Source organism: Trachemys scripta, chromosome 10 (assembly GCF_013100865.1).
Source record: "Trachemys scripta elegans isolate TJP31775 chromosome 10, CAS_Tse_1.0, whole genome shotgun sequence".
In the NCBI taxonomy this organism is placed as follows: Eukaryota; Metazoa; Chordata; order Testudines; family Emydidae; genus Trachemys; species Trachemys scripta.
This window is the reverse complement of record NC_048307.1, coordinates 77,291,593-77,317,212: the sequence shown is the minus strand read 5'-3', so window position 1 is coordinate 77,317,212 and position 25,620 is coordinate 77,291,593. Positions and strand designations below refer to the sequence as shown.

The window sequence follows — 25,620 nt, the reverse complement described above, 5'->3', positions numbered from 1 at the left end:
ATTGTTTGGTTTTCTCAGTACTGACACTATTTAAATTTATACTAAGCAATAAAAGGGTACCCATCCAATGCTCTGGGCACCCTTGACAATTTTCTAAAAATATGCTGAAATGTATTTCTGAGTCCAACTGTGTAGCCCTATATATCCTGACCAAGCTCTGCACCTTCCTTTTGCTTGTCTTTGTAGATCAGGTGATTTTCCATTCTGTTCCAGTAAATGGCTTTAGGAATTGTGTTCTAGAATTGAAGATGAAACTACTGAGCTATATATTACTCTTTGTTTGAAGATGGTGAACCGGACTTAAAAATTCTCCAAGTATCGAATGCAAATCCTACAACTTCTGAAAACAAAAATTCCATTGCAAGAAACTGGAGTCTGGCTTTTTGTTGTTTACAATTAAAACAATTTGTCACGATTCATAAAATGATTTAAATAAAGTAATTATGGACCATTATATCTAGAGCAGGGGTCGGCAACGTTCAGCATGTGGCTCGCCATGGTAAGCACCCTGGCGGGTCGGGCCAGTTTTATTTATCCGCTGACGCAGCAGGTTCGGCCGATCGCGGCCCCCACTGGCCGCGGTTCGCCGTCCCGGGCCAATGGGGGCAGCGAGAAGCCGCGGCCAGCACATCGCTCGCCCGCGCTGCTTCTCACTGCCCCCATTGGCCCGGGACGGCGAACCGCGGCCAGTGGGGGCCGCGATCGGCCGAACCTGCTGCGTCAGCGGATAAATAAAACTGGCCCGACCCGCCAGGGTGCTTACCATGGCGAGCCACATGCTGAACGTTGCCGACCCCTGCTCTAGATATAATGGTCCATAATTACTTTATTTAAATCATTTTATGAATCGTGACAAATTGTTTTAATTGTAAACAACAAAAAGCCAGACTCCAGTTTCTTGCAATGGAATTTTTGTTTTCAGAAGTTGTAGGATTTGCATTCGATACTTGGAGAATTTTTAAGTCCGGTTCACCATCTTCAAACAAAGAGTAATATATAGCTCAGTAGTTTCATCTTCAATTCTAGAACACAATTCCTAAAGCCATTTACTGGAACAGAATGGAAAATCACCTGATCTACAAAGACAAGCAAAAGGAAGGTGCAGAGCTTGGTCAGGATATATAGGGCTACACAGTTGGACTCAGAAATACATTTCAGCATATTTTTAGAAAATTGTCAAGGGTGCCCAGAGCATTGGATGGGTACTCTTTTATTGCTTAGTATAAATTTAAATAGTGTCAGTACTGAGAAAACCAAACAATTTAAGAGTGATATTGGCATATGCAGGTATTTAAGTCTCTTTTGCAAGACCAAGTAAATAATCCTGTTTTTGTTCAACTATCTGTTCAGGCATCTGCTTGGAAAGGGGGGAGTGGCATGGTATATTTACATTATATTTGGTCAATCTATTTAGCAAATAATATACTAATTCTGCATGGACACAAACTTAAGAAAGGTGAATTTTAAAACCAAAAGAGAAAATACACAACAGCACTCGCTTATAGAGTATATCTACCCTGCATTACAACACAAGCACAGGACTATTACTGGGGTACATCTGGGAATGTCAGCCTATGAGTAGGTAGGTGCAGGTTTTCCTCAGACCAAACGGGGGTTTTGCAAGCAGTCACATTGGACATATCTACACTAGGAAAGGTTGACAACACCTGCACTGTCTACATTAATTGCAAATCATTAGTTAAAATGTGGTAACATTTTAAAAACACAATCAATTCTCTCAGACATGCCTAGTAAAAAAGCCCTCATCTGAGAATGAACAACTTGCCTCCTTCTCTAGTCAGTAGAGATCAGCCAGTAGTCAGAAAGTAGCACATTAAATCTTGAAATTACAAGTTCTAGAAAACGTTAGGGAATCAAACCACAGTTGGTTGAGTAGAGAAGATGAGGAGTTATCTGTAAACTGACAAATGAAAAGCCACATTCTAAGAACATAATTTGTTGGGGAAAAGTCAACAGGGTTTTTGTAAAGGGAAATCATGCCTCACGAATTTATTAGAATTCTTTGAGGGGGTCAACAAGCATGAGGGCAAGAGGGATCCAGTGGGTATAGTGTACTTCAGATTTTCAGAAAGCCTTTGATAAGGTCCTTCATCAAAAGGTCTTAAGCAAAGTAAGCTGTCATGGGATAAGAGGGAAGGTCCTCTCAGGGATTGGTGACTAATTAAAAGATAGGAAACAAAGGGTAGGAATAAATGATCAGTTTACAGAATGGAGAGAGGTAAATAGTGGTGTCCCCCAAGGGTCTATACTGGGACCAGTCCTATTCAACATATTCATAAATGATCTGGATAAAGGGGTAAACAGTGAGGTGGCAAAATTTGCAGATGATACATAACTATTCATCAATGATTTAGATCAGTGTTTCCCAAACTTGGGATGCTACTTGTGTAGGGAAAGCCGCTGGCAGACTGTTTACCTGTCCTGTTCGCAGGTCAGGCTGATCGCGGCTCCCACTGGCCGCAGTCGGCCGGACCTGCGGACGGGACAGGTAAACAAACCGGCCCCCCAGGGGCTTTCCCTAAACAAGCGGCGTCCCAATTTTTCGCTATGCCCGCGCCGCTTCCAGCAGCTCCCATTGGCCTGGAGCGGCGAACTGCGGCCAGTGGGAGCCGCGATCAGCCTGACCTGCGAACAGGACAGGTAAACAGACCGCCCCCCCAGGGGCTTTCCCTAAACAAGCGGCGTCCCAAGTTTGGGAAACACTGATTTAGATAATGGTATAGAGTGTACACTTATAAAGTATGCAGAGGATACCAAGCTGGGAGAGGTTGCAAGTGCTTTGGATGACAGGATTAAAATTCAATATGGTCTGAACAAACAGGAGAAATGGTCTGAAGTAAATAGGCTGAAATTCAATAAGGACAAATGCAAAGTGCTTCATTTAGAAAGGAATAATCAGTTGCACACATACAAAATGGGAAATGACTGCCTAGGAAGAGTACTTAGGAAAGGGATCTGGGGGTCATAGTGGACCATAAGCTAAATATGAGTCAACAGTGTAACACTGTGGCAAAGAAAGCAAACATCCTTCTGGGATGTATTAGCAGGAGTGTTGTAAGCAAGTCACGATAAGTAATTTTTCCGCTCTACTCCACGCTGATTAGGCCTCAACTGGAGTATTGTGTCCAGTTCTGGGCGCCACATTTCAGGAAAGGTATGGACAAATTGGAGAAAGTCCAGAGAAGAGCAACAAAAATGATTAAAGGTCTAGAAAACATGACCTATGAGGAAAGATTGAAAAAATTGAGTTTGTTTAGTTTAGAGATGAGAAGACTGAGAGGGGACATAACAGGTTTCAAGAACATAAAAGGTTGTTACAAGGAGGAGGGAGAAAAATTGTTCTTAATATCCGAGGATAGAACAAGAAGCAATGGGCGTAAATTCCAGAAAGGGAGGTTTAGGTTGGACATTAGGAAAAACTTCCTAACTGTCAAGGTGGGTTAAGCACTGGAATAAATGTGGAATCTCCATCATTGGAGATTTTTAACAACAGGTTAGACAAACACCTGTCAGGAATGGTCTAGATAATACTTAGTCCTGCCATGAGCAGAGGGGACTGGGCTAGATGACCTCATGAGGTCCCTTCCAGTCCTACGATTCTACTCAAGATAGTCCAGTCCCAAGCAGACTACAAAGAGCTACAAAAGGATCTCACAAAACTGGGTGACTGGGCAACAAAAAGGCAGATGAAATTCAACGTTAATAAATGCAAAGTAATACACACTGGAAAACATAATCCCAACTAAACATATAAAATGATGGGGTCTAAATTAGCTGTTACCACTCAAGAAAGAGTGGTCATTGTGAATAGTTATCTGAAAACATCTACTCAGCGTGCAGCTGCAGTCAAAAAAGCTAACAGACAGTTGGGAATCATTAGGAAAGGGACAGATAATAAGACAGAAAACATCATATTGCCTCTATATAAATCCATGGTATGCCCACATCTGGAATACTACATGCAGATGTGGTCACCCCATTTCAAAAAAGATATATTGGAATTGGAAAAGGTTCAGAAAAGGGCAACAAAAATGATTATTGATATGGAAAGGCTGCCATATGAGGAGAGATTAATAAGACTGGGACTTTTCAGCTTGGAATAGAGACGACTAAGGGTGGATATGATAGAGGTCTATAAAATCATGCCTGGTGTGGAGAAAGTAAATAAGGAAGGATTATTTACTCCTTCTCATAACACAAGAACTAGGGGTCACCAAATGAAATTAATAGGCAGCAGATTTAAAACAAACAAAAAAGTATTTTTTTCCACACAACGCACGGTCAACCTGTGGAACTCCTTGCCAGAGGATGTTGTGAAGGCCAAGACTATAACAGGGTTCAAAAAAGAACTAGATAAGTTTATGGAGGATAGGTCCATCAATGGCAATTCGTCAGGATGGGCAGGGATGGTTTCCCCTAGCCTCTGTTTGCCAGAAGCTGGGAATGGATCATTTGATAATTACCTGTTCTGTTCATTCCCTCTGGGGCACCTGGCATTGGCCCCTGTCAGAAGACAGGATACTGGGCTATGTGGGCCTTTGGTATGATCCAGTATGGCCATTCTTATGTTCCAAGAATCAAATTGAGTATCACTGATCACAACTAACTCCACATGCTGAGATTATCACCATGCCTTTACATGCTGTCTGCTGTGTGGTGTTCCAACAAAAACAAAAGGACAGATGGTTCAAGTAATCTAAACTAAGCAGGTCAAAGATGACAGCGAAAATAAATGTTATTTCTATAATTTAAGTTGCTTATACGCCTCAGTTTTAATTTATTAAATCTTAAAATTGGGTATTTTTAAAACATTCATATAAAACGATGCTTAGTACACCCACTATATATTGTCCAGCTGTGAAATGATTAAAGATGCAGATTTTATGCTGTATCCAAATTTTTAAGAGTATATAATTTAAAACATCCTTGGGTTATCCAGCACTGGCTACCTTATATAAAAATGCATAAATAAAGGGTTTAAGGAAAGAGAATTACGGGCCTTTATTCATTATTTCAAGTTGTGCAAGCAATTCATGCTAAGTCAAACTCTGAGGAGTCTGGGTATTCACACCATGAAATGCCCATGCTGGTCAACAGTCACCATTCAGATTTCCATACAAATGTTATGTTGAAGACCTTATTTTTTAAATGTATTAATCATTCCCTTTCGCTTTCATGTATTTCTGAGGCACTTATCAAACACCCTGTTAGATAAGCACCATGTTCGATGTCATAAAATGTGCAACTGAAGTGGGCTGCAAGGCTGCACACAGAACATAGCCATCAAATAGAAGAGCTGTAAAAAAACAAAAAACAAAAACACACCACCAAAATTGTGCCTGTAAACTTTAAATATTTCAACAAGCATGTAATATATTGACACACAAATGGAAGTCTTTCCTAAAATGGCAGAAATCGTTTTTTTTGTTTTCAGTGATGCAATCCTCTTTTCCACCGTATTTCACCACATCTTCACCATTCGCAAATCTTCTGATTCTTTAGGATGGAATTAAACATTTCTATTTATTCTGTGCTGCTTTTTCCCTTAACTCCAGGATTTATTATTCAATTCCACATGCACAGATAGCAAATTATCTCCAAATGTTCCACAGTGAGTTCCTATTGTTAAGGAATTACTGAGCAAGGTCAATTGACAGTCTTTGATGTTTCCCATTATTTTAAAGGTTCCTTTTAAAACAGACTATGTTTTGAATTTGAGTCTAAAAATAAAGCAAAAGTGAGGTGTATCATTTTCCAAGGGGTTTAATTCCTTCTTTTTAACTAAAATAACAAACATTTTAACAGATCTGTGGCTGATCCAAGGTATTGCATTCTCACAGATAAGGTATTAAATAAATAAGGAAAACATCTGAATTTAAAAAGGTACACAATTTGGCCCAATCAGGGTTTCACATTTCAATTTAAACTGTATTTTGTTTCTCCAAAGCTTAAATAAACAAAACAAAAAAAATCTCATCTCTCTCTTTTCTGAAGAGGTTCCTATAGAAGGAGGAATATTTGGTTGGTGGAAGAGTTATTTTGCTTGTTACTTAGCACAGTGGGATTTGGCTGATGTATCATGGGGTTTATTTTCTTTGACTCCTAATGCCACGTGGTCGACAGGGTATTTCTATACCATTCCTATGACATCTCTATTTCAGGAGGTGGTGTCCCTGAATATAATACTTATCAAGCTGTAATGCTGAAAATAGCTCATTGAAACTCCAAGAATACATACTTTTTCATAACTAAATAGTCAGTGTCATGTATCTTCAACTAAATCTGTATCATGTAATTCATTGAGAAACAAATTACTTTTAGCAACCTTAATTTTTATTTATTTTTTAGTGTGGGTTAATGTAACTGTATTCACATGCAGTGGACCAAATCTGATTGCTTTTTTCTTGTTTCCAGAGACCAAACTTGAAGCACATGAAAAAGCAGCATTAATATGTGCCCATATTCTAGCTGAGATGGGCCCTTGAAGAGACCACTAAGAGTAAAAAGAATCTACACAGGGAAGAATGAGACTGTCCGCAGAGATCTTTGTCAGGCACCATGTATGCATGAACACGTAGACCACTTCCCATAACACGAAGCCACACCCCTGTAGTTTCGCCTCCATGGCTCCTGCAGCTATCATAGTGGGTCCCCATGTACAACATCAAAATAGATGCTACACTGAGGACACATTACAAATTAGGATATGTAGATACGGAATACTGACATTTCTTGATATGTAGATATGCAATACTGACATTTCTAGTGCTATAAAGCTTTTACAGTTACTGGGTTTTCATGGCAAGTTTAAACCCAGGGCCGGCTCCAGGGTTTTGGCCGCCCCAAGCAGCCAAAACAAAACAAAAACCAAAAAAAAAGCCGCAATTGCGATCTGCAGCGGCAATTCGGCGGGAGGTCCTTTGTTCCCAGGCGGAGTGAGGGACCGTCCGCCGAATTGCCGCCGAATAGCTGGCCGTGCCGCCCCTCTCCAGAGCAGCCGCCCCAAGCACCTGCTTGAGAAGCTGGTGCCTGGAGCCGGCCCTGTTTAAACCTCTAAATGAGGATTCAGTGGTAATTTTCCAGATCTGGCTATTAGAGATAAGTCATTACAAAAAGCAATGGAATTCAGATTGCCCCACACTACATTTATGCATGAGACTAGTTTAGTCTATAAAGGGTTCTTCTGCTTTGTAAGTCAGCTAAAATATAGCAAACTGACCTGCTCTGTCCTAACATTTTGAACAAGCATGAAACCAAAATCTTAAGACAGTTAATTTGTTTTTCATTTACTAACAAGTTTCCCAAGAATTAGATCACTGTGTTATCTCCCCTAATTCAGAGGTTGTGCATAAAACATCATGGATGAAAAGCACTACTTGTTAGAATGAGGCTTTTACGATGCTTGTTTTCTTGTCTATTTTTTCCCTGCTGTCTAAGGAAGGCAGTCACTCACCAAGTGGCAGAAATGCAAGACAGTTTCCAGCCATGGACAGCTCATTGAGGCTAGGGAGTTGGCAGAGGTGGCGGGGGACACACCATAGATAATTCCCGTCAGCACTCAGGTACTGCAGGGAAAGGCACATATGCAGCCTTTCAGGTAAAGCTATCAAACGATTGGTTGAAATGTCCAAGGTCTGCAGCTCCCTCAGGTCTCCAACTTCTACAATCAAAACATCAGATATTCAGACATGGCATTAATCACTGTATTTCTGCAATAAGAAGACAAAAAATACAAAATGAAATACAGCTCATAGAAAAACTTTAGATATTTACATGACCGTGGCAGCCTCTACCTAATCTGTTAGCCAACTCCATCCTTTTGCCAGGCCAGCCTCCCTCCACCTTCCCAAAACTAGCACAAGTCTCCCAAATGCTTCCTCCCATTACACTTCCCCTCATCACTGCTTGGCTTCTTCACCAATACCAGAATTTGACAACTAACATTTAATACAAATTACCTCCAAAATGTATTTATAACATCCTAATAATAGATCATTAACATTTGTTTAAATATTAAGGTATCGTCACATTTTATGTTCGCACAAGATAAGGATAAGGAAAACTGGAGTCATCTAAACCTATTAAGCAAAAACAGCCCTCCAAACCACTTAATTTGTAACTGAAGTTCTACAGACCTCTCTGGATATCATATTCAAAATATGGTCCAAGCTACACAGTTTTAAGTAATTAAATTTCACTGACTTGTAATTTACATTTAAAAAGACAAAAATACAAAGGTTCAGCAAAGTTTTGGAGATCAACTTTGATGTTATTATGAATGCTAAATTCTGGGAGAATAGTTTTTCTATTATTTGAAGTGTATTCAGATCTGCTGCATTCACACAGTTCCCTTTTTCTTACCAAAATAAAAGTGTGGAAACCAATTAAAAACAAATGAAGCAGGTTGAAGCTCATCAGTAGTCATGTTGTTCTGGAACTGCCAAGAGCACCATGCTACATATCTGTGCATTATGATGTAAGAACTTTGGCTCAGAACTAATCACTTCATTTTTTTTGCTTTGAAATGCCCTGGTTACCATTTTCCCCTCAAATCCTTATCTTGGGAAGCAGGTATCAGCTGGGCCACATGTGTAAATATACGAGGAAAAAAAAGTTTGTCTAAGGTAAATTTAAATAAGTATAAGAAAAATATCAAATTTCATAGATCTGGATAAATATGGTAATCAATGTGAAAAAACTGCAGCCACCAGACATCAAACACTTCATATTTACACACAAAAAACTGTCCATTACTTTCATCATTATGTGCTTGAAAGTAAAACTCAATTAATGTAGTTATCTGTAGGTTTGCATGCACACACATACAAAATGATTCTGATCCCATTTTCTGACTTTTCATGCTGAGTTATGAATTTTAAAAAAATGTGTATTATTTCTGTTTTCCCCATAAATTTTATGCATCATTATCTACGAAACCTATGGCCATAGGCACATAATGCATTTTATGTTGTTTTTTACTATACTAATAAAGCAACTGTAGTTTGTGTAAGTACCTCTGAAAAAATACAGCAGAATTTTATTATATGAATACTTATACTAGTATGCAGTCATCTGTATTTTCTTGTGGAACTGCCTTTATTACTATAAATATAGGTATAAACAAATGATTGGACCAAAACCAAAATCAAAAACTTGCACTGGTGCAGTTTACCTCATATAAACCCCATAATACTACCTGTGCAGCCCACATACACTGAGGATCTGCATTGGTTTGAATCTCACCCAAATAGACCAGGGCTCTTACAAAAAAACAAAACAAAAACAAAAAACTAAGACAAATATAACAATATGTGGGAACTGGTGGTTGCTTGGCTACAGCTAGCTAGTCAACTAGCCCATCCTTGATTAAGTTTCAGGTGCTGCAAACTGGTAAATCACCAAGAACCCGAGACAGGAAACAAGGAAAGGAGCAGGAACTCTCAGGAGAAAGTGAGGCTGGCCCACGACGCTTTGGAGTGAGGACCTTAAGCCAGATCTGATTAGTAAGCCTCATAGCACTTCTGGGCCAAATATTTATGCTAATTTTGTTGTTATTCTTTTGTCCCCATATTGGGGAAGGTTAATTTTATTTATTACCTTGTTTGGTCTGGAGCACCTTTTCCTTTAAAAACAAAAACCTCTGCTTCTTGGTCCCTATGACAAATAGCATTATGCTAGGATCCCCCAAATTACTTTAGACTTCCAATTATTCCAAGCAAAGACCCATCTATTATGACTATAATAGCTCACGCTGCATCCAGATCGGAGCAGAAAGATTTATTTTTTCCTTTTCTCTAGACTATTTGAAGAAAAGTACAAAATGCAACCCACTAACACCATACATCGTAACAGTTGGCTTTTCACTTTTTAAAGAAAGAAAACTATGCTCCTGGTCAAGCAAGGTTACGCCCATGCATGTTGCTATTGGATATGCAAAGAGTGGCAGATTTTCACACTTCCTTGGAGGAAGAATGTTGCCTCCACATCAAATCTCACCATGAGGCTCATGGAGTGGCAATTCAAAAAACGCTCTTTAGCTCAGAAGCAGAGTGTAATACTAGTGGGGTCACCAGGCTGGTTTTAAAATACTGTTGGAGAAAAGGTTTCCGAGTAGCAGCCGTGTTAGTCTGTATCCGCAAAAAGAACAGGAGGACTTGTGGCACCTTAGAGACTAACAAATTTATTTGAGCATAAGCTTTCGTGGGGCTACAGCCCACTTCATCGGATGCATGCTTATGCTCAAATAAGTTTGTTAGTCTCTAAGGTGCCACAAGTACCCCTGTTCTTTTTGTTAGAGGACACTTTCTTTTCATAACTAGGATTCTAAAACAACACACAAAGTGAAAACTGAACTCTTCTCTTATGGCACCTTCTCCTTAGCTCTCGGTAAGCACCACGGTAAATTCGGATACAACATTTGGCTAAAGAAAATATTCCTTGTGAACAAACAGCAGTAAAGCTGCAGAGCTTCCTAAGCGAGTATTTGAAATGAAGATGACAGGGCCTGATTTTTGGAGGGGCAGAGAGCAATCACAACTCTTGTTGAAATCAACGGGAGCTGCTGCTGCTTGGCATCTCTGAGAATTAGGCCAGAAAGTCTGTTTTACTAGGAATTGTCCCCTTTTCAGTCATTTGGAATTACATTCCTCCAAGCACATAAATGGGTAGTCATAGTCCACAAAACTCACACATTAAAGGTACAAAATACAATTACTAACTGGAATACACTGTTTAAACATGCTGTGTGTTAATGATTCTAAGTAAGGATTGTTAATTTAATGCAGACATGGACTACTTTTAATGACCATAGCCCTTAATGTTAACTATTGCTGCAATAAAATAAAGAAACATGAACACAGGTATCAAACACCACGTTTGTGATGCATACAAAGAAGAAAGTCACCACTTAATGCCTAGAGTTTTACGCATTTGTTTTGAAGGGTTTTTCACTTAGTTTTAGTGGCATGAAACGCCTATTTTGCTTTAATTCACTTAACAGATTAGTTGAAAAAGGATGCCAATAATTCAGCAATTTAAAAAAAAAAATCCTCTCAGCAATACATGTAACTGAAAAAGTCAAAGTTCTTTTGCATTAAGATCACCAGCTTTGGGGTGAGTGTTATGATTTCTACATTTCTTTAATTTATTCGGGTTCTACAGGTTGAATAACTTTGTTTTTCAAGTTTCCTGAGTAATTATGACCTACTGGTAAATTTCATTTGCCAAACGCACACACAAAAAGCAACCACCCATTGGTCAAGCTAATCATCCTAACTTATGGCAAGCTTGCAAGAAACAACTGAAAAGACCCAAGTGGCTTCATGGATCAGTTTTATTTTTTGAGACTAAAGGGCTCTATAAATCAGCTCATATCATTCAGCTCTTAAGAAATACAGCACTATGAAATAACATGACAAAAAACTAGGGCTCCAGGCTTGATCTTCATTCAAGCATATAAGCCACACGTGGGAGCACAGGTCACTTGTCTACACTGGGGGGAGGAGGGAAGGGGAAATCGATCTAAGATACGTCGACTTCAGCTACGCTATTCTCGTAGCTGAAGTTGCGTATCTTAGATCGACTTAGAATCACTTAGTTCGCGGGATCGATAGCCGCCGCTCCCCCGTCGACTCCGCTTCCCCCTCTCGCCGTGGTGGAGTTCTGGAGTCGACAGCAGAGTGATCGGGGATATTGTTAAGAGCAAAGGTGTATTATTTTTCCTTCCAAAAATGGTGGCCAAACAATTTCTAAAGATTAGCTAGCTATCATTTAATTTTCGCTAGGAGATAGAAAGTTTGCAACCATATATTAAGGCCAGATCTACAGTACAAAATTTTGCTGGTGTAGTTATCTTGGTCAGGGGTATGATTTGTGACTGACGTAGCAGTGTCAGCAAAAGCCCCTAGTATAGATGCAGTTGTACCAGCAAAACTGCAATTTTGCAAGTATCGCTTTTTTTGCTTGAGGGGAGTTGAATAAGCTATGCAGGCAAAAGCGCAGTTTTGCCAGTATAAGCTGCCTCCGTACTAGGAGTGCTTTACAAGTGCAATATATTGGTATACCTCTACTGTCAAAGCGTTCCTATTGTAGATCTGTCCTTGGCAAAGTAGTTTCTCCTCCAGTTTCATACACTTACAACTTTACAAAATAATCATTTTTTTACTCTGAAATTTTTCATGCTTCGTCTCTGTTCAAAGGTGAGGTTCTCTGAAAGTTTAGAAAATCAATTCAACTTATTCTGTGCAAAAAAAACCAACCAAACAAAAAAAACCACACCACCTTGCTCTAAATATATATATAAATAGTGACCACCATCCCCCCAACCTAACAAACACAATTTAAATAAAAACAAAACACTGACTTCAAGCATGGGCCTCAATTCTGCAAACACAAACAAAAACTTAAATTTACACATACAGACAGTCCCAGGCACATTTGCAAGATTGGGGTCTTGGCATCTAAGGAGGTCTCTCTAAAGAGCTCAGCTTTGTCCAATTTTTTTTTTTGGGGGGGGGGTTACTTAACAGTTTTAAGGGACTGAAAAGTCATTTCATAACATTGTGAAGAGCATTTGCTATGAAATCCCCCTCGAAAATATTAAGATGGGCCATTCTCCATCACCACTGATTTGTCACACACATGGATTGTTTTAGATTGCTGACAGATCAAGTAGCATGAAGGAGACAGTTAATGTCACAGTGCCACACAATTAATAGCCTTACCCTGTATGTACTCCCTCCCACAAAAACAAATCCAGAACACATCCCTCTCCCCCAAAAGAAAAACTGCTCAAACATCAAAAGTCAAAAGCATTAAATGTCAGACTCCAAAATTTCAGGATGTCTCCAAAATTTCTGCTACATTTTAAAATTCGCATATTTTAAATGTTAATTCAAAAAAGGTACATTTCTTTCTTTTTCCTGTACCAAGATAATGGTATCACAATATAAACAATTGTGCAAATGCCAGTTACACCCGACACAGAACTAGCAACTGTGAGCCCTTCATTTGTCACCTCTAGATTGGCCTACTGCAATGCGTTCACCTAGTTGCCAATCTTAAAGGTCACCCAGATGGCAGAGCATGCAGTGGCCCACCTAAGCAGGGCCAACAAATACAACCACATTACACTAGTACTCTACACTTTATATTAATTTAAAGTCAAATTCCAGGTCTATTTCTAGGTCTCCTTGTTCTTCTCTTCAAAGCCCTGAAAAGAATAAAGCCTCAGCTATCCTAGTGAGTATTTCCCGCTCTGTGCTCTCCTACATGCCCTAGCTCAGCAGGGATGTTTCTATTGCTGGTTCCTTCTATAGGTTTGATCTTGCATGCACCACCAAGTAACATTCTTTCTAAGATCAGGCTTAAATGGAATCTCATCACCATCAGAGGGCACTGCGAGACAAACCTATTTAAGCTTGTATTTAACACTGCTTTTTGCAAACAATGTATTTCATCTAACTAGCCTCTCTCAGTTGTTTCTTGTAAGCCTGCCCTAAAATAAAGTTACCTTGTCGATGGACTACTGGTGTAAACACATATATGAAATACACCAAAATGTTTGGAACCAGACAATCAGACTCTGACTTTTACTTTCACCAAAGGCGTTATTTTGTGTTGGTAGACAACCTATCTGCTGACGTGTTAAAATCCAGTTATTCTCCAGAAGCTACTGGAAAAGGTAACCTTATATCAGGCACCATTGGATTAGAGGTTAGAAAGCATATCCCCACATCAATAACTTAGTTTTGTAAGACCTAGTGTTCAAATGGAAAGGCAAAACAGCAAACTCCTCCCTTCATAAAACTAAGGTGTGTGTGTAAAGCTGTATATGTGTGTGTGTGCGCGCACGCAAATATGGAGAAACTGCCTTATTATAGCCCCTAGGTATGTTACTCAGAACTTGGCTGTTGCCAGCCACCACTTGCAAGAATGTGGACATCAGCTCCAAAGAGGAGTGTTTTCTGTGCTCCCAGGAGGAGAAAAAGACTCAAGAGATAAAAGCAGAACTACAGTAGCTTAGTAAATATTACATACAAAAACCAAGAACATTCAAGTTGCAAAATCTCAGAAGTTATTTTTATTTATTTAGATTTATAATAATAGATACCTATTCAAGGCTCTAGGCCTTCTAATATAATTAACTATACAGCAAATACAATTAAATTAAATCTCAGCAGCATTAAAATCAGTTCCACAGCAACTCGATCACCCAGCCAGCAACCTACTTGTATATCATATTGGAAGTATACCCTCAGCACGCCACAAACATCTCAGTATGTGGACTATTTTGGACATGGATGGGAGAGCACGTTCCAGAACTTCAGAGTCCTCACAGAGAATGCCATGCCAGCTGCCCCTACTCTTTTATAACAAGAAGCATCCATCTTGAGGGCCTCTGCTGTGGCAGTAGGGCATGAGGGGAGAGACAATCTTTCAGAAAGTTCAGAAGTGCCAGGTTTAATTTTACCTGTACAACCTTAATTCAGCTTCCATGTGCCAACTTTCTAATAGCACAAAACTGAACACCGTTGTCCCCCTCTTCCATAAGGCCCAGTTCCTTTTCTGATGCCCTGCCCCCGTTCACTCCATCCCCCTCCCTCTGTCGCTTGCTCTCCTACCACCCTCACTCATTTTCACTGGGCTGGGGCAGGGGTTGGGGTGCGGGATGGGGATGAGGGCTCCAGCTAGGGATGCAGGCTCTGGGGTGGGGCCAGAAATGTGGGGTTCAGGGTGCAGGAGGGGACTCCAGGCTGAGGCAAGCGGTTAGGGTGCAGGAGGGGGCTCAGGGCTGGGGCTTAAGGTGTGGGGTGCAGGCTCCTGGAGGAAATTTGGGTATGGGATGGGGCTCAGGGATGGGGCAGGGGGCTCGGGTGGGGGAGGGGTGCGGCTCCAGAAGGGAGTTTGGGTGCGGGAGGGGGCTCAGTGCTGGGGCAAGGGGTTGGGGTGCAGGAGGGGTTGAGAGCTCTGGGGTGAGGGGTGCAGGCTCCAGGATGGGTCCAGAAATGAGGGGTTCAGTGTGCGGAAGACAGCTCTGGGCTGGGGCAGGGGGTTAGGGTGCAGGGAGGGTCAGGGCTCTGGGCTAGGGCTGGGGATGAGGGGTTCGGCATGTGGGAGGCGGTTCCGAGCTGGGGCAGGGGGTTGGGCAAAGGAGGGAATTTGGGATGCAGACTCCAGGAGGGAGCTCAGGGCTGGGGCAGGGGGTTGTGGTGTGCAAGGGGATTTGGGGTGTGGGCTCCAGGAGGAAGTTTGAGTGCAGGAGGGGGCTCAGGGCTGGGGATTGGGGTGCAGGAGGGGGTTCAGGGTGCGGGTTCTGGGCACACAGGAGGCTCAGAGAGGCCTGGGAGCACGCCCAGTGCATTTTCTATGCAAGTAGTTCTATGGGTCCAGGCATGCTCAGCAGAAATGTGTGAAAGTTCACTCACTGCTAGCACACCTCCTTATGGCCAGGCATGGTATAGCGTCTCTCTCACTGTCTGGAACTTCCTGCCAATAGCTGTTTGGTCCTTTGATGGTTTGCCTCTTCCCATGACTCGGCCTTCTGACCAAATCATAATTTAGTCCACCCTTTCTGGGGTAACAAATTCCTACAAATAGACAGTTCAATACCCTTATAACAAGGCCTCACGCTCTATTCTCAGGCCTCTCTGTCATCCTGGTCCCCTTCTCTGGACTCATGCCCCCTTGGCAGTGGCTAGTAGGGGAACCTGGACCCTCCCACTACATAGGGTTCCAGCACAGAGACCCTATAATCAACAGCCAAGACCTGCTCCTTCGGACTACTTGCTGCTGCTTCCCTGGGCTTCTTTCTACCGGGGCCTTTCTGAGTACATCTGCACTGCAGCGGGGAGTGAGAGACTCACACTAGCGGGGCGTGCTAACAGGGACATTGTGGCTCTGATGGCAGCTGGGACTCTCAAGGTCACCTGACCCTCCTGGCTCTGAGATCAAATGGCTATCCCAAGTCTCCAACATCCACATGCCTAATTTTAGCATGCTAGCTTGAGCCCAGTTTGCGTGAGTCTGTCTACCTGAGCTGGAAGGCTCACTTCCAGCTGTAGGGGTAGACACAGCCTGAGAGTCCTGGACCTGAGAGAAGGGTGAGCCTAGAGAGGCTGTGAGGGAAAAGGCCAGAGAGGGCATGTCTACGTTGCAATAAAAAAGCTGCAGCATGGCCACCGCTGGCCTGGGTCAGTTGACTCAGGCTCATGGGGCTTGGGTGCAGGGCTATAAAATTGCAGTGCAAATGTTTGAGATTGGGCTGGAGCCCAGGTTCTGAGACCACACGAGGCAGAAGGGCCTCAGAGCCTGGGCTCCAGCCCAAGACTGAATGTCTACACTGTAATTTTATAACCCTGCACCAGTGTCCTGCAAGCTCGAATCTGCTGAACTGAGCTCTGAGACTCAGGGTTTTTATTGTAATGTAGACATATCTTCAAGGCCCTGCCCTGGAATCATCTAACAAACATCCCAAGGTAGAAGTATATAAACACAAACCAATGTCCAAATCCTGCCCTTCTATCAAGGTTTACCACTGGAGCCTGCTCCACTCTCAGTGGCTGCTCAGTCTCTCTTGGCAGCTTGCCAGCCTTCTCTACTCAACCAAGGACCCCAGGACTAACTCTCCCTCTGCCCCAGGTTTTCTTCTCACAGCCTCTCTTTTCTCAGAGAGTGACTGCAGACTCTCCTGCTCTCAACTTCCCCTGTTTGTAGTCTCAGCTAAACTTGGTTCTCCCTCCAGGTGCAGCCTAGTATGTGACCTGGCTTCTCAGGCCCATGTTAGCCCTTTCAAGGCCAGTGTGGGATACACATCCTATCACACAGTGGAACGTTCAATGATTTTAGCAGCAATCTCTACAGAGCATGATCAAATGCTGGTTTTTAGAGGCTTATAACCCAGTCAAAATTCAATGCATTTTCATGGAGATAATACAAGGTATCTCACTGGTATGAGGGCTACCCCCTTGCCAAATTTTAAGTTCTATCTCCAAACATGGAAGTGTTAAGAATTTTTAAAGAAATGAGTGGAAAATGCTTATATTGGCAAAAATGGCTCTTTTCCCCTAACTTTTTCTGAAACTTTCCAAAAAAGTTCAGCCTGAGACAGAGTGGAAGCATGAAAATGTGCAGACCAACTAATTATAGTTTGGCAAAATTATAAGCAACTGAAAATAGGGGCTTATAATGGAAAGTGTTAGGCTACCTTAACTATAGACATCACTACCAGCTCCACCAAGAATGTCAAAAAACCTGTTACCATCACAACTATATTTAGTAATAAAATCATCTGAAACAATTTATAAACGGTTACCTTCTCTTTTCTCACAACACACCTGGAAATTAAAGAACCTAAGCAAACAAACTGTGGTAACTTGATTTGAAAATCTATGTAGAATTATACAAATAAATCCCCACCACAACTGCTCAAACAAAGCAAAACCAGAATAAATTAAAATACTAGTTATGTAGTTTTTAATTCTTGGTTATCTGCTTTTCTAGATCACACATTTCCAGCTGGACAGGAAGGAGAGTGACCAAAAAAATTTAAGGAAACTTTTGCTTGATGTGACCAACACACAGACACAAAGCGTTCTCATTGGTAAAAACAAAAGCTAAGGGAGCAATTACAGTTTTCAATTCAAATACACCTTCTGGCACCACTGATAGTTATATTTCTGTCTTTGACACAGTTATAAGCAAGTACTTCATGACTTTCAAAAGCAAATTCACAATATTCTATGATCAGTATGTGAAACAACCCCATTTGAGCTTCATTATTTAGGTCTGTGTGCCAAATCTCATCAGTTCTCACTAGCAGAATCAGTTTTTTTAAAAAACAGTCTGTGTAGAAATACATTTTTCAAAATAAAAGAAACACTGCATTGTTTTGATGGCACGGCCTGGAGCTCTTTATCTGATTATTATCAAAGTATGCTCTAGAATTGATCAAAGCAGCAATGACAACTTAATGTTCTTTAAAGTTATGTATCACTGCATAACTAACTTCCCACTCTTGTCTTGTGGCCTCTGGCTCAATGTGTCATTGGGAGTATTCTCAAAGGTCAGGAGATTTCTAGAAACCCTCCATTACACAGTGGCAGCTGTAAAGATGGGAAAGGCAGAAGTGTGGAGACAGAGTAGCTTAAGTCTATCAGCCTTACCTCCCTCATGCCACAGGAAAAGTCACTCTTACCACTTTTCCCTTCAGGTGCAAGGTTTCTCTCAAAGGTATTATAGGTACTACTATTCTATAAGTAGTTCTTTAGAATGTGGTAGTAGCTGGTGCACATTTAAGAATGGATCTTGCTTCCCATTATAAATCTGATAAAGAGTCCTTGGCACTCTTCCTATTTTAAAATACTGAATTTAAAACGCTCATACAGTTTCGAATTTGCTTCTGCTGTCTGTGGCTGGCAGATAGTTGTTTTTTTAAAATCATGTGTGAGGTTATTCAGACATGCCATTTTATGGATATGGGATACAGAAAAAAGGTGTTCAGCACATTTTGAAAATTCTTCCTTTTTGCCATATCTTTGCTACATAAACCGCTTGTCTGAAAGACCCCAAACGATGTTTACTGGAAAAACCTTGGTGAGATCCATTGCACAAAACCCATTTTGAGATGCTGAAGAGCAATGTATTTCAATGCTAAATTAAATTAATTTAAATTAATGCTCTCCATGTTAAAAACACATCAGCATCCAGCAAACCTACTCAGGGCCATCTGGGGCTTCAACAGTTCTCATCCTGGTGAGCTCTGAAATCCTCAGATTAACATCTCAGTTACAGTGTCCCAATATGTCTGCAAAACACTCTCCACAGACAAGGGGAAAAACTTGCTCCACAGGAGCAAGACTCTGGGGCATTGGAGAGCTGAGGCCTGCAGTGACCCAACAGGTCAAAGATAACAGAACCAAAAAGGGAGGCAGGAAGCAAAATGTGGCCCTGCATTACTCTTAACAGTAAGTAGAGGGAGCCTAGTTCCTTAAGGCCTTGGTTAGTCTGCATCTGAGGAAGCCTTTTGCCTTGTTGAGAGCTAAGCTTTTCCAAAGCAGGGGCTCTACTCCAAAAGGACATAGGAGCTCCAACAGGGTAAGCCACTTCCTCAGGCAAGACTCCATACTCAGGCATGTGTACTTTACATTACAAAGAATAATATATACCAGGGATCGGCAACCTTTGTCACGCGGCTCGCCAGGGTGCGCACCCTGGCGAGCTGGGCCGGTTTGTTTACCTGCCGCATCCGCAGATTTGGCTGATTGCAGCTCCCACTGGCCGCGGTTCGCTGCTCCAGGCCAATGAGGACTGCGGGAAGCAGCGCGGGCCAAGGGATGTGCTGGCCGCCACTTCCCGTCGCCCCCATTGGCCTGGAGAGATGAACCGCAGCCGGTGGGAGCCGCAATTGGCCGAACCTGCAGACGCGTCAGGTAAACAAACCGGCCCAGCCCGCCAGGGTGCTTACCCTGGCGTGCTGCGTGCCAAAGGTTGCCAATCCCTGATATACACTTTCCAAAAATCACCTTGAAAGGTTCACATCAGTGGAACAGTAGGGATCCAGGGGAATGTAGGGAGGAGGAAAAATGAGTAAGTCTCAGGTGGAATGCCCAATAGCCAAGAAAGGGGAACAGAAGCATGTAAAAGGCAGAGAAAAAACAGCAAGTGATTTTGTTGGATGCCTAGAAACTATGGAGATGGATTTGGTATAATAACCTAGTTAGAATAGAATTTGTAATACAAAGACCTTATGAAGCCCTTCTCCCAGTAAAGCAGCACTCCCCCGCAGTATTTTAAAAAGATTGAAGAAGAACGCAAACTTCCTCATCCTGGCATGATGCCCTGGCCTACTGGGGATTCACTTTGAGGATATTAACAGTCACACAGGTGGAGAGATCCTGGCCCAGAGGAACATGCATAGCTCAGAAAGTCTGCACACTCCTGTGAAGTTTAACATCCACAAGTGGAGTCCTACAAAGCCAGGAGCATGCAATGCTTAACAGCTCCACAGATGTTAACTGGGTGGCTCTTCTCCCCCTCCCAGCCTCAGTTCCATGTGCTGAGTTTAGGTGTTCCCAGTGTTCTTGCCAACTTCACCCCAGTCTAAGGCTATATCTACACTAGAAAGGTAAGTCAACCTATATTCGGTAGACTTATAGCAGTAATTACTGCAGTGGTACATGTCCACACTACCCTCCTTGGTCAATGTGTACATCCTCACCAGGAGCACTTCGACTGACCTATGAAGGGGAGTATGAGGAGCTGAGAGCCCGGTTTCTCAGCTCTGCTGGCAGCTCCCTTTGGGAGCGTGGCTGCTCCACAGGTTCCCAGTGGGTTGCCCTCCTGCTCTGTTCTCCGCTGAGAGCAAGGAAGCCACCTGGGGCTTCTTGGCCTCCTGGTCTGCTCCCCTCTGGGAGCCCGGAAGCATAGTCAATTTCATGGCTGCAAACTGTGAAACTGACAAGACATCCCGGCTCCTGGTGGGGAGCAGGCAAGGGGGCCAAGAAGCCCCTGGTGGTTTCCCCCTGGCTCCCACCCGGGAGCTGCAGGGAAGCCACCCAGGGCTTCTTTTCCCCACCCCCGGAACGGGGCCTCTCAGGCGTCTCACCCTGGCTCCCAGCTGTGAGCCGGCTCTTGCCCAGCTCTCCAGGGGAGCCTGGGGGTTTCTTCTCAATTTCTCCTGCCCTGAAATTGACAAGAAAGTCAATGTAAGGGACACAGCGTCTACATGTCGACCTGATTACACTGGCATAAGCCTTACACCTCTCAGGCTAGGTCTACACTACCCGCCTGAATCGGCGGGTAGAAATCGACCTCTTGGGGATCGATTTATCGCGTCTAATCTTGGGCAATGGACAATAATGATTCAAGAAGGATGCTGATAAATTGGAGAGGGTTCAGAAGAGAGTCAGAAAAATGATTACAGGTTTAGAAGCCATGCCTTGTAACGACTGAGTTGCTTGAACCTGTCTATTTAGCTTAACAAAGACAATGTTAAGGGGTGACCTGATTGCAGTCTATAAGTATCTACACAGTGAACAAATATTTAATAATGAGCTCTTCAATCTAGCAGAAAAAACCATAACATGATCAAATGACTGGAAGTTGAATCTAGACAAATTCAGACTGGAAATAAGATATGCTCTAGGAATATGGGGGGAAGCCTGTATTATACAGAAGATCAGACCAAGTGATCACAATGGTTCCTTCTGGCCTTGGAATCTATGAATCTATAATTCCATCCACTACGCCACTTATCACTGAGAAATTCCTAAATCAAAGGTTTTTAAAAAACTAAGTCAATTACCAAAGAAAAACATTGTTAAGCTGGATGATTGTTCTAACTCTGGCCTTCTTTATGACAATAAGGAAGACCATGAAAAAAATCATTTAAAAAATTCCTGATTAGACAAAACACCATATTGAAGTTGGTCATTCCCAGCCTTCATTAAGATTCTCTGGTCAACAGTTTTATAAGTATTATTAGATACTGGCCAAGTATATCTATATATACACAAAACTCCTAGGCCTAAACCATTAAAATTATAGCACTTGCATGAAAAGAGCAATGTTTAGAATGAAGTACTATTACTTAGTATCAGAGACATCTATGAAATCAGTTATAAAACAGATGAAAATGTGAGTGACGTTTTTGATACAGTACCTACATGCTGAACAAGGGCAGCAGTTTTTCCAGTTTTAACACGTCAGCATACCTAGGCTGTGTACTACTTAAAGCTCTCAGCAAAGTGCTTGATCCAAAAATAATATTTTATGAAAAAAGTACAATAGAAACAGAGAAGGGAAGATTGGAGGTTAATGTCATTTACGGGGCAGAGTTAAGGTTATTTAGGGGACAATGCATTTTCATATTTCAATTTAGTCTTGACTCAATTTCCTGGGTTTCCATATTATAGTTAAAATGTTAACTATAATGTTCTCGCAAGATTTTTAGCCTGTAAGTTACTGATACATACCAGCAAATTTAATTGCAGCTCAAATTTGTACAGGAACAACTTTCTAGATAGATCTTAAAGTAGTCTTCACTGGCAGATTAAATTACTGCTATGCACCGTTTGTAAAGCCAAGTGACATTTGGAATGAGATGTACTGTAGAAATCTAAGTATATTACACTTTGTTGGCTACACTAGTACAATGTGTTCTACAACCCCTTATTTATATAGTTTTAAAATTTTGAATTACTAGTTACTTAAAAGCTAAGTGCTTTTTGTTTAAATACTATTGGAACAGCAAATTCTATTAAGATTTTTTAAAACTGGACACAAAACTATTTCAAACGTGTTAAAATTATGATTTTAAAAATTATGATAGCTTTTTCTAATTACTTTAGATATTTTCTTTAGTCATTGATTTCAGGTTTACTGAATTACAACAGAAAACAAAAACATTTAACAGATGGATTTTTGCAAATCTGCTATGCAGCCTCATAGTAATTAACCTGAAAACTAGGAATCTCAAAAGTTTCTACTAAGAGAGAGAGACAGGTTTGGGTTTTATATATTCTCTGTTATACATGTTGGTAATGATGTTTTAGCTCCATTAAGCCCTACAGAAACCTGTCTGAGAAAATTGTTGGAATAAAAATGTACACTCTAGATAAACATTTTAATTTAGAAAAAATATAGCTAAATCACTGCAGATTATATCCTAGTATTACTATTTTTGTTATCAGTGTACAGTGGCATTATGAACCTTTTGTTGTGCACTAAGAAATACTCTATGCCACTAACAAAGAGGCTTTCAAAAGCTCCTCAACAGGCAGGAAGTGGCACAGAACTGTGGAAAGAAAATAACCATAAAAAGCAGTAAGCAGACGGAGAATAGTGCACTTCTCTGCACACAGAGATGACTCATTTTGACACACTGTACAGGTCAGAGTCTACACAGAAAGGCTTTAGTTTCAAGTTAAATTTCCAGGAATTTACTGGCACTTATTTGTCTTTTGTCTTCACTTCCCTATCCATCATTTAAATTCACAGTCTGTCAGAAGTGTCAGTAGTTTTATTAAGAGTTTAACTCAAACAGAAAATCCATGAGAAAAATAGATTACTGCAATAGGCCTTGGCTACACTTACCCGCTAGTTCGACAGCTGGAAATCGAACTTCTGGGTTCGACTTATCGCGTCTAGTCTGGACGCGATAAGTCGAACCCGGAAGTGCTCGCCGTCGACTGCGGTACTCCAGCTCGCCGAGAGGAGTACCGCGGAGTCGACGGGGGAGCCTGCCTGCCGCGTGTGGACCAAGGTAAGTTCGAACTAATTCGAACTAAGGTACTTCGAACTTCAGCTACGTTATTCACGTAGCTGAAGTTGCGTACCTTAGTTCGAATTAGGGGTGTAGTGTAGACCTGGCCATAGATTACTGCAAAAATTCATACTTTCTCAGTATTAATTTATAAAATACTTGTCACGACTGTTGGGCTTTACACAAAAGCTCACTGGTACAAACTATTGCTTTCTGCTTTGTTTAGTTCTGTAAGACAAAATTCTTCCCATAGTAAGCACCCACCTGCCATTTTGCATTTCAAGTATAACTCCTTTTATACATCCGAAGAAGTGAGGTTTTTACTCACGAAAGCTTATGCCCAAATAAATCTGTTAGTCTTTAAGGTGCCACCAGACTCTTTGTTGTCCTTTTAGGAGATGGTTCTCCTTTCGGATTTCTTAAGATGGAAAAAAAACTTAACACATCTCATTCCTGCTTGATGTCAGAGATAAAATTTATACAAGGAGACATGTAAGAAGTTGTTCTTTTTTCTTCCAACAAACCCAAAACCAAAAGTATCTCTTTAAAATAGGATCCTTTTAACATATGTCCTTCTTGTACGTATCTTGGAGTCAAGTCTGCCTTGTAGTTTATGAAACCTTAGGTTTTAACAATGCATCATAAAATAACAACAGCTATATACAAGAGTGGATTAGTATTATATTAGAGAAGCTAGAAAAATAGAAGTGTAGTTATTGACCTTAATTACTTCCTAAATTTCAGCATTTGAGGAAAACGTTAAACTAAAACAGAGCAACCTTAATTTTTTTCCTTTGTGATTCTTACGCTTTTCAGGCGGAATTACTTGGAGAAAAGTCATTTAAGAATGAGGTTTTCAAAATAACGGGTTGAATTAGATTAGTGAACTTTTTGCATTATAAGAGATTTTTCAAAGACACAAAAAGCAGGTGCCAAATTTCCACTGATATTAATATCAGAGTCCTAAAAATTTCAGCTGTATCCCCCCAATTTTTATGGAAGCAAAAACTAAGTGAACAAAGTGGCACCACAGCTGTTTGAGTTTTTTCAAAGTAGTGTTTAAGAGGCCCCTTGAAAATATCACCATCCTGACAATCACTACTGAGTCCAGATTCTAAAGCTTTGAAGGCAATAGGTATATATAATTGATTGCCCAAAATCTGTGCCACAACCATTTAAGCTTTTCCTTGCATTCATAGAAATCAGTGGAATTGTCAGTAACTCTTCATATACATTTCATGGATAACTTTAAATATCAAATGAAGGTTCCATTTCTGCAGGAAAGAGCCTACAGGGAAAAAAAATATAAAACCCTGTTGGGTTGACTTTCAGTTTTATACGGTAAATATAGTTTGGCTGGAAATTAAACTTACTAAACAGAACAAGCATTTTACAGACAGTGTGTTAACTGAGGAGAACACAAATATAAAATTAAATGCTAATCTACTTTAATAGAAACAATATATTTTGTGTTAAAAAAACAATTATGCCTGACTTTATTTAGGGGACAGTGCTCCTTTAAATAGTTATGTACTTGCAAAGTGCAATGCTTGAGCAACCTAACCTATGTTTTCCTCAAATGCCCACAAGTTCAGTTACTAAGGGCTGGTCCACACTAACCCCCCACTTCGAACTAAGATACGCAACTTCAGCTACGTGAATAACATAGCTGAAGTCGAAGTATCTTAGTTCGAACTTACCACGGGTCCACACGCAGCAGGCAGGCTCCCCCATTGACTCCGCGTACTCCTCTCACGGAGCAGGAGTACCGGCGTCGACAGCGAGCACTTCCGGGATCGATCCAGGATCGATTTATCGCGTCTAGACAAGACGCGATCAATCGATCCCAGAAGATCGACTGCTTACCACCGGACCCAGAGGTAAGTATAGAGGTACCCTTACAAACACCACACTGCTGGATGACATACCAAACCTGCCCCCTCGTGCATATTTTTTATGTTACTAAAATTAGGAAACCAGAGTGCACTAAGTCTATGCCAACTCTGAAACAGAAAAGGGTCCAGTTTGTGCTTTGCATTTAAAGCCAGGATCATTATAAGATATTTAATCTTTAATAAGAGGCACCAAAGTAATTCAACCTAATAAGAAGCAGCACTGAAGAATAGTGAAAATAAGGAGAAAACTTCAAGACTTATAACACAGATTCTTCCTTGCAAGTCTAAATCAAGATACTGAAAATTAATTCAAAAAATTAGGCAGATTGTATATTTTAATTCCAAGTTCTAGAATGAGAATAGAATGTTGGCATGTCATACTCTTCTAAGCAGTGAAAAACTATTTCTTTTGCAGAGAGGAAAGGAAAAGAAGCTATTTAAGCA

The 25,620-nt window shown here is 41.2% G+C and overlaps 1 protein-coding gene across 1 annotated transcript in view; it reads right to left on the bottom strand.

Moving 5' to 3' along the window:
• LRRC28 (leucine rich repeat containing 28) overlaps positions 1–25,620 on the bottom strand; it is a gene marked incomplete in the record, with an annotated part of 70,383 nt that overhangs the window by 27,392 nt on the left and 17,371 nt on the right. The window contains 1 exon segment of the mRNA XM_034783128.1: positions 7,475–7,681. Within this exon segment, the coding sequence (XP_034639019.1) occupies positions 7,475–7,681 (207 nt within the window).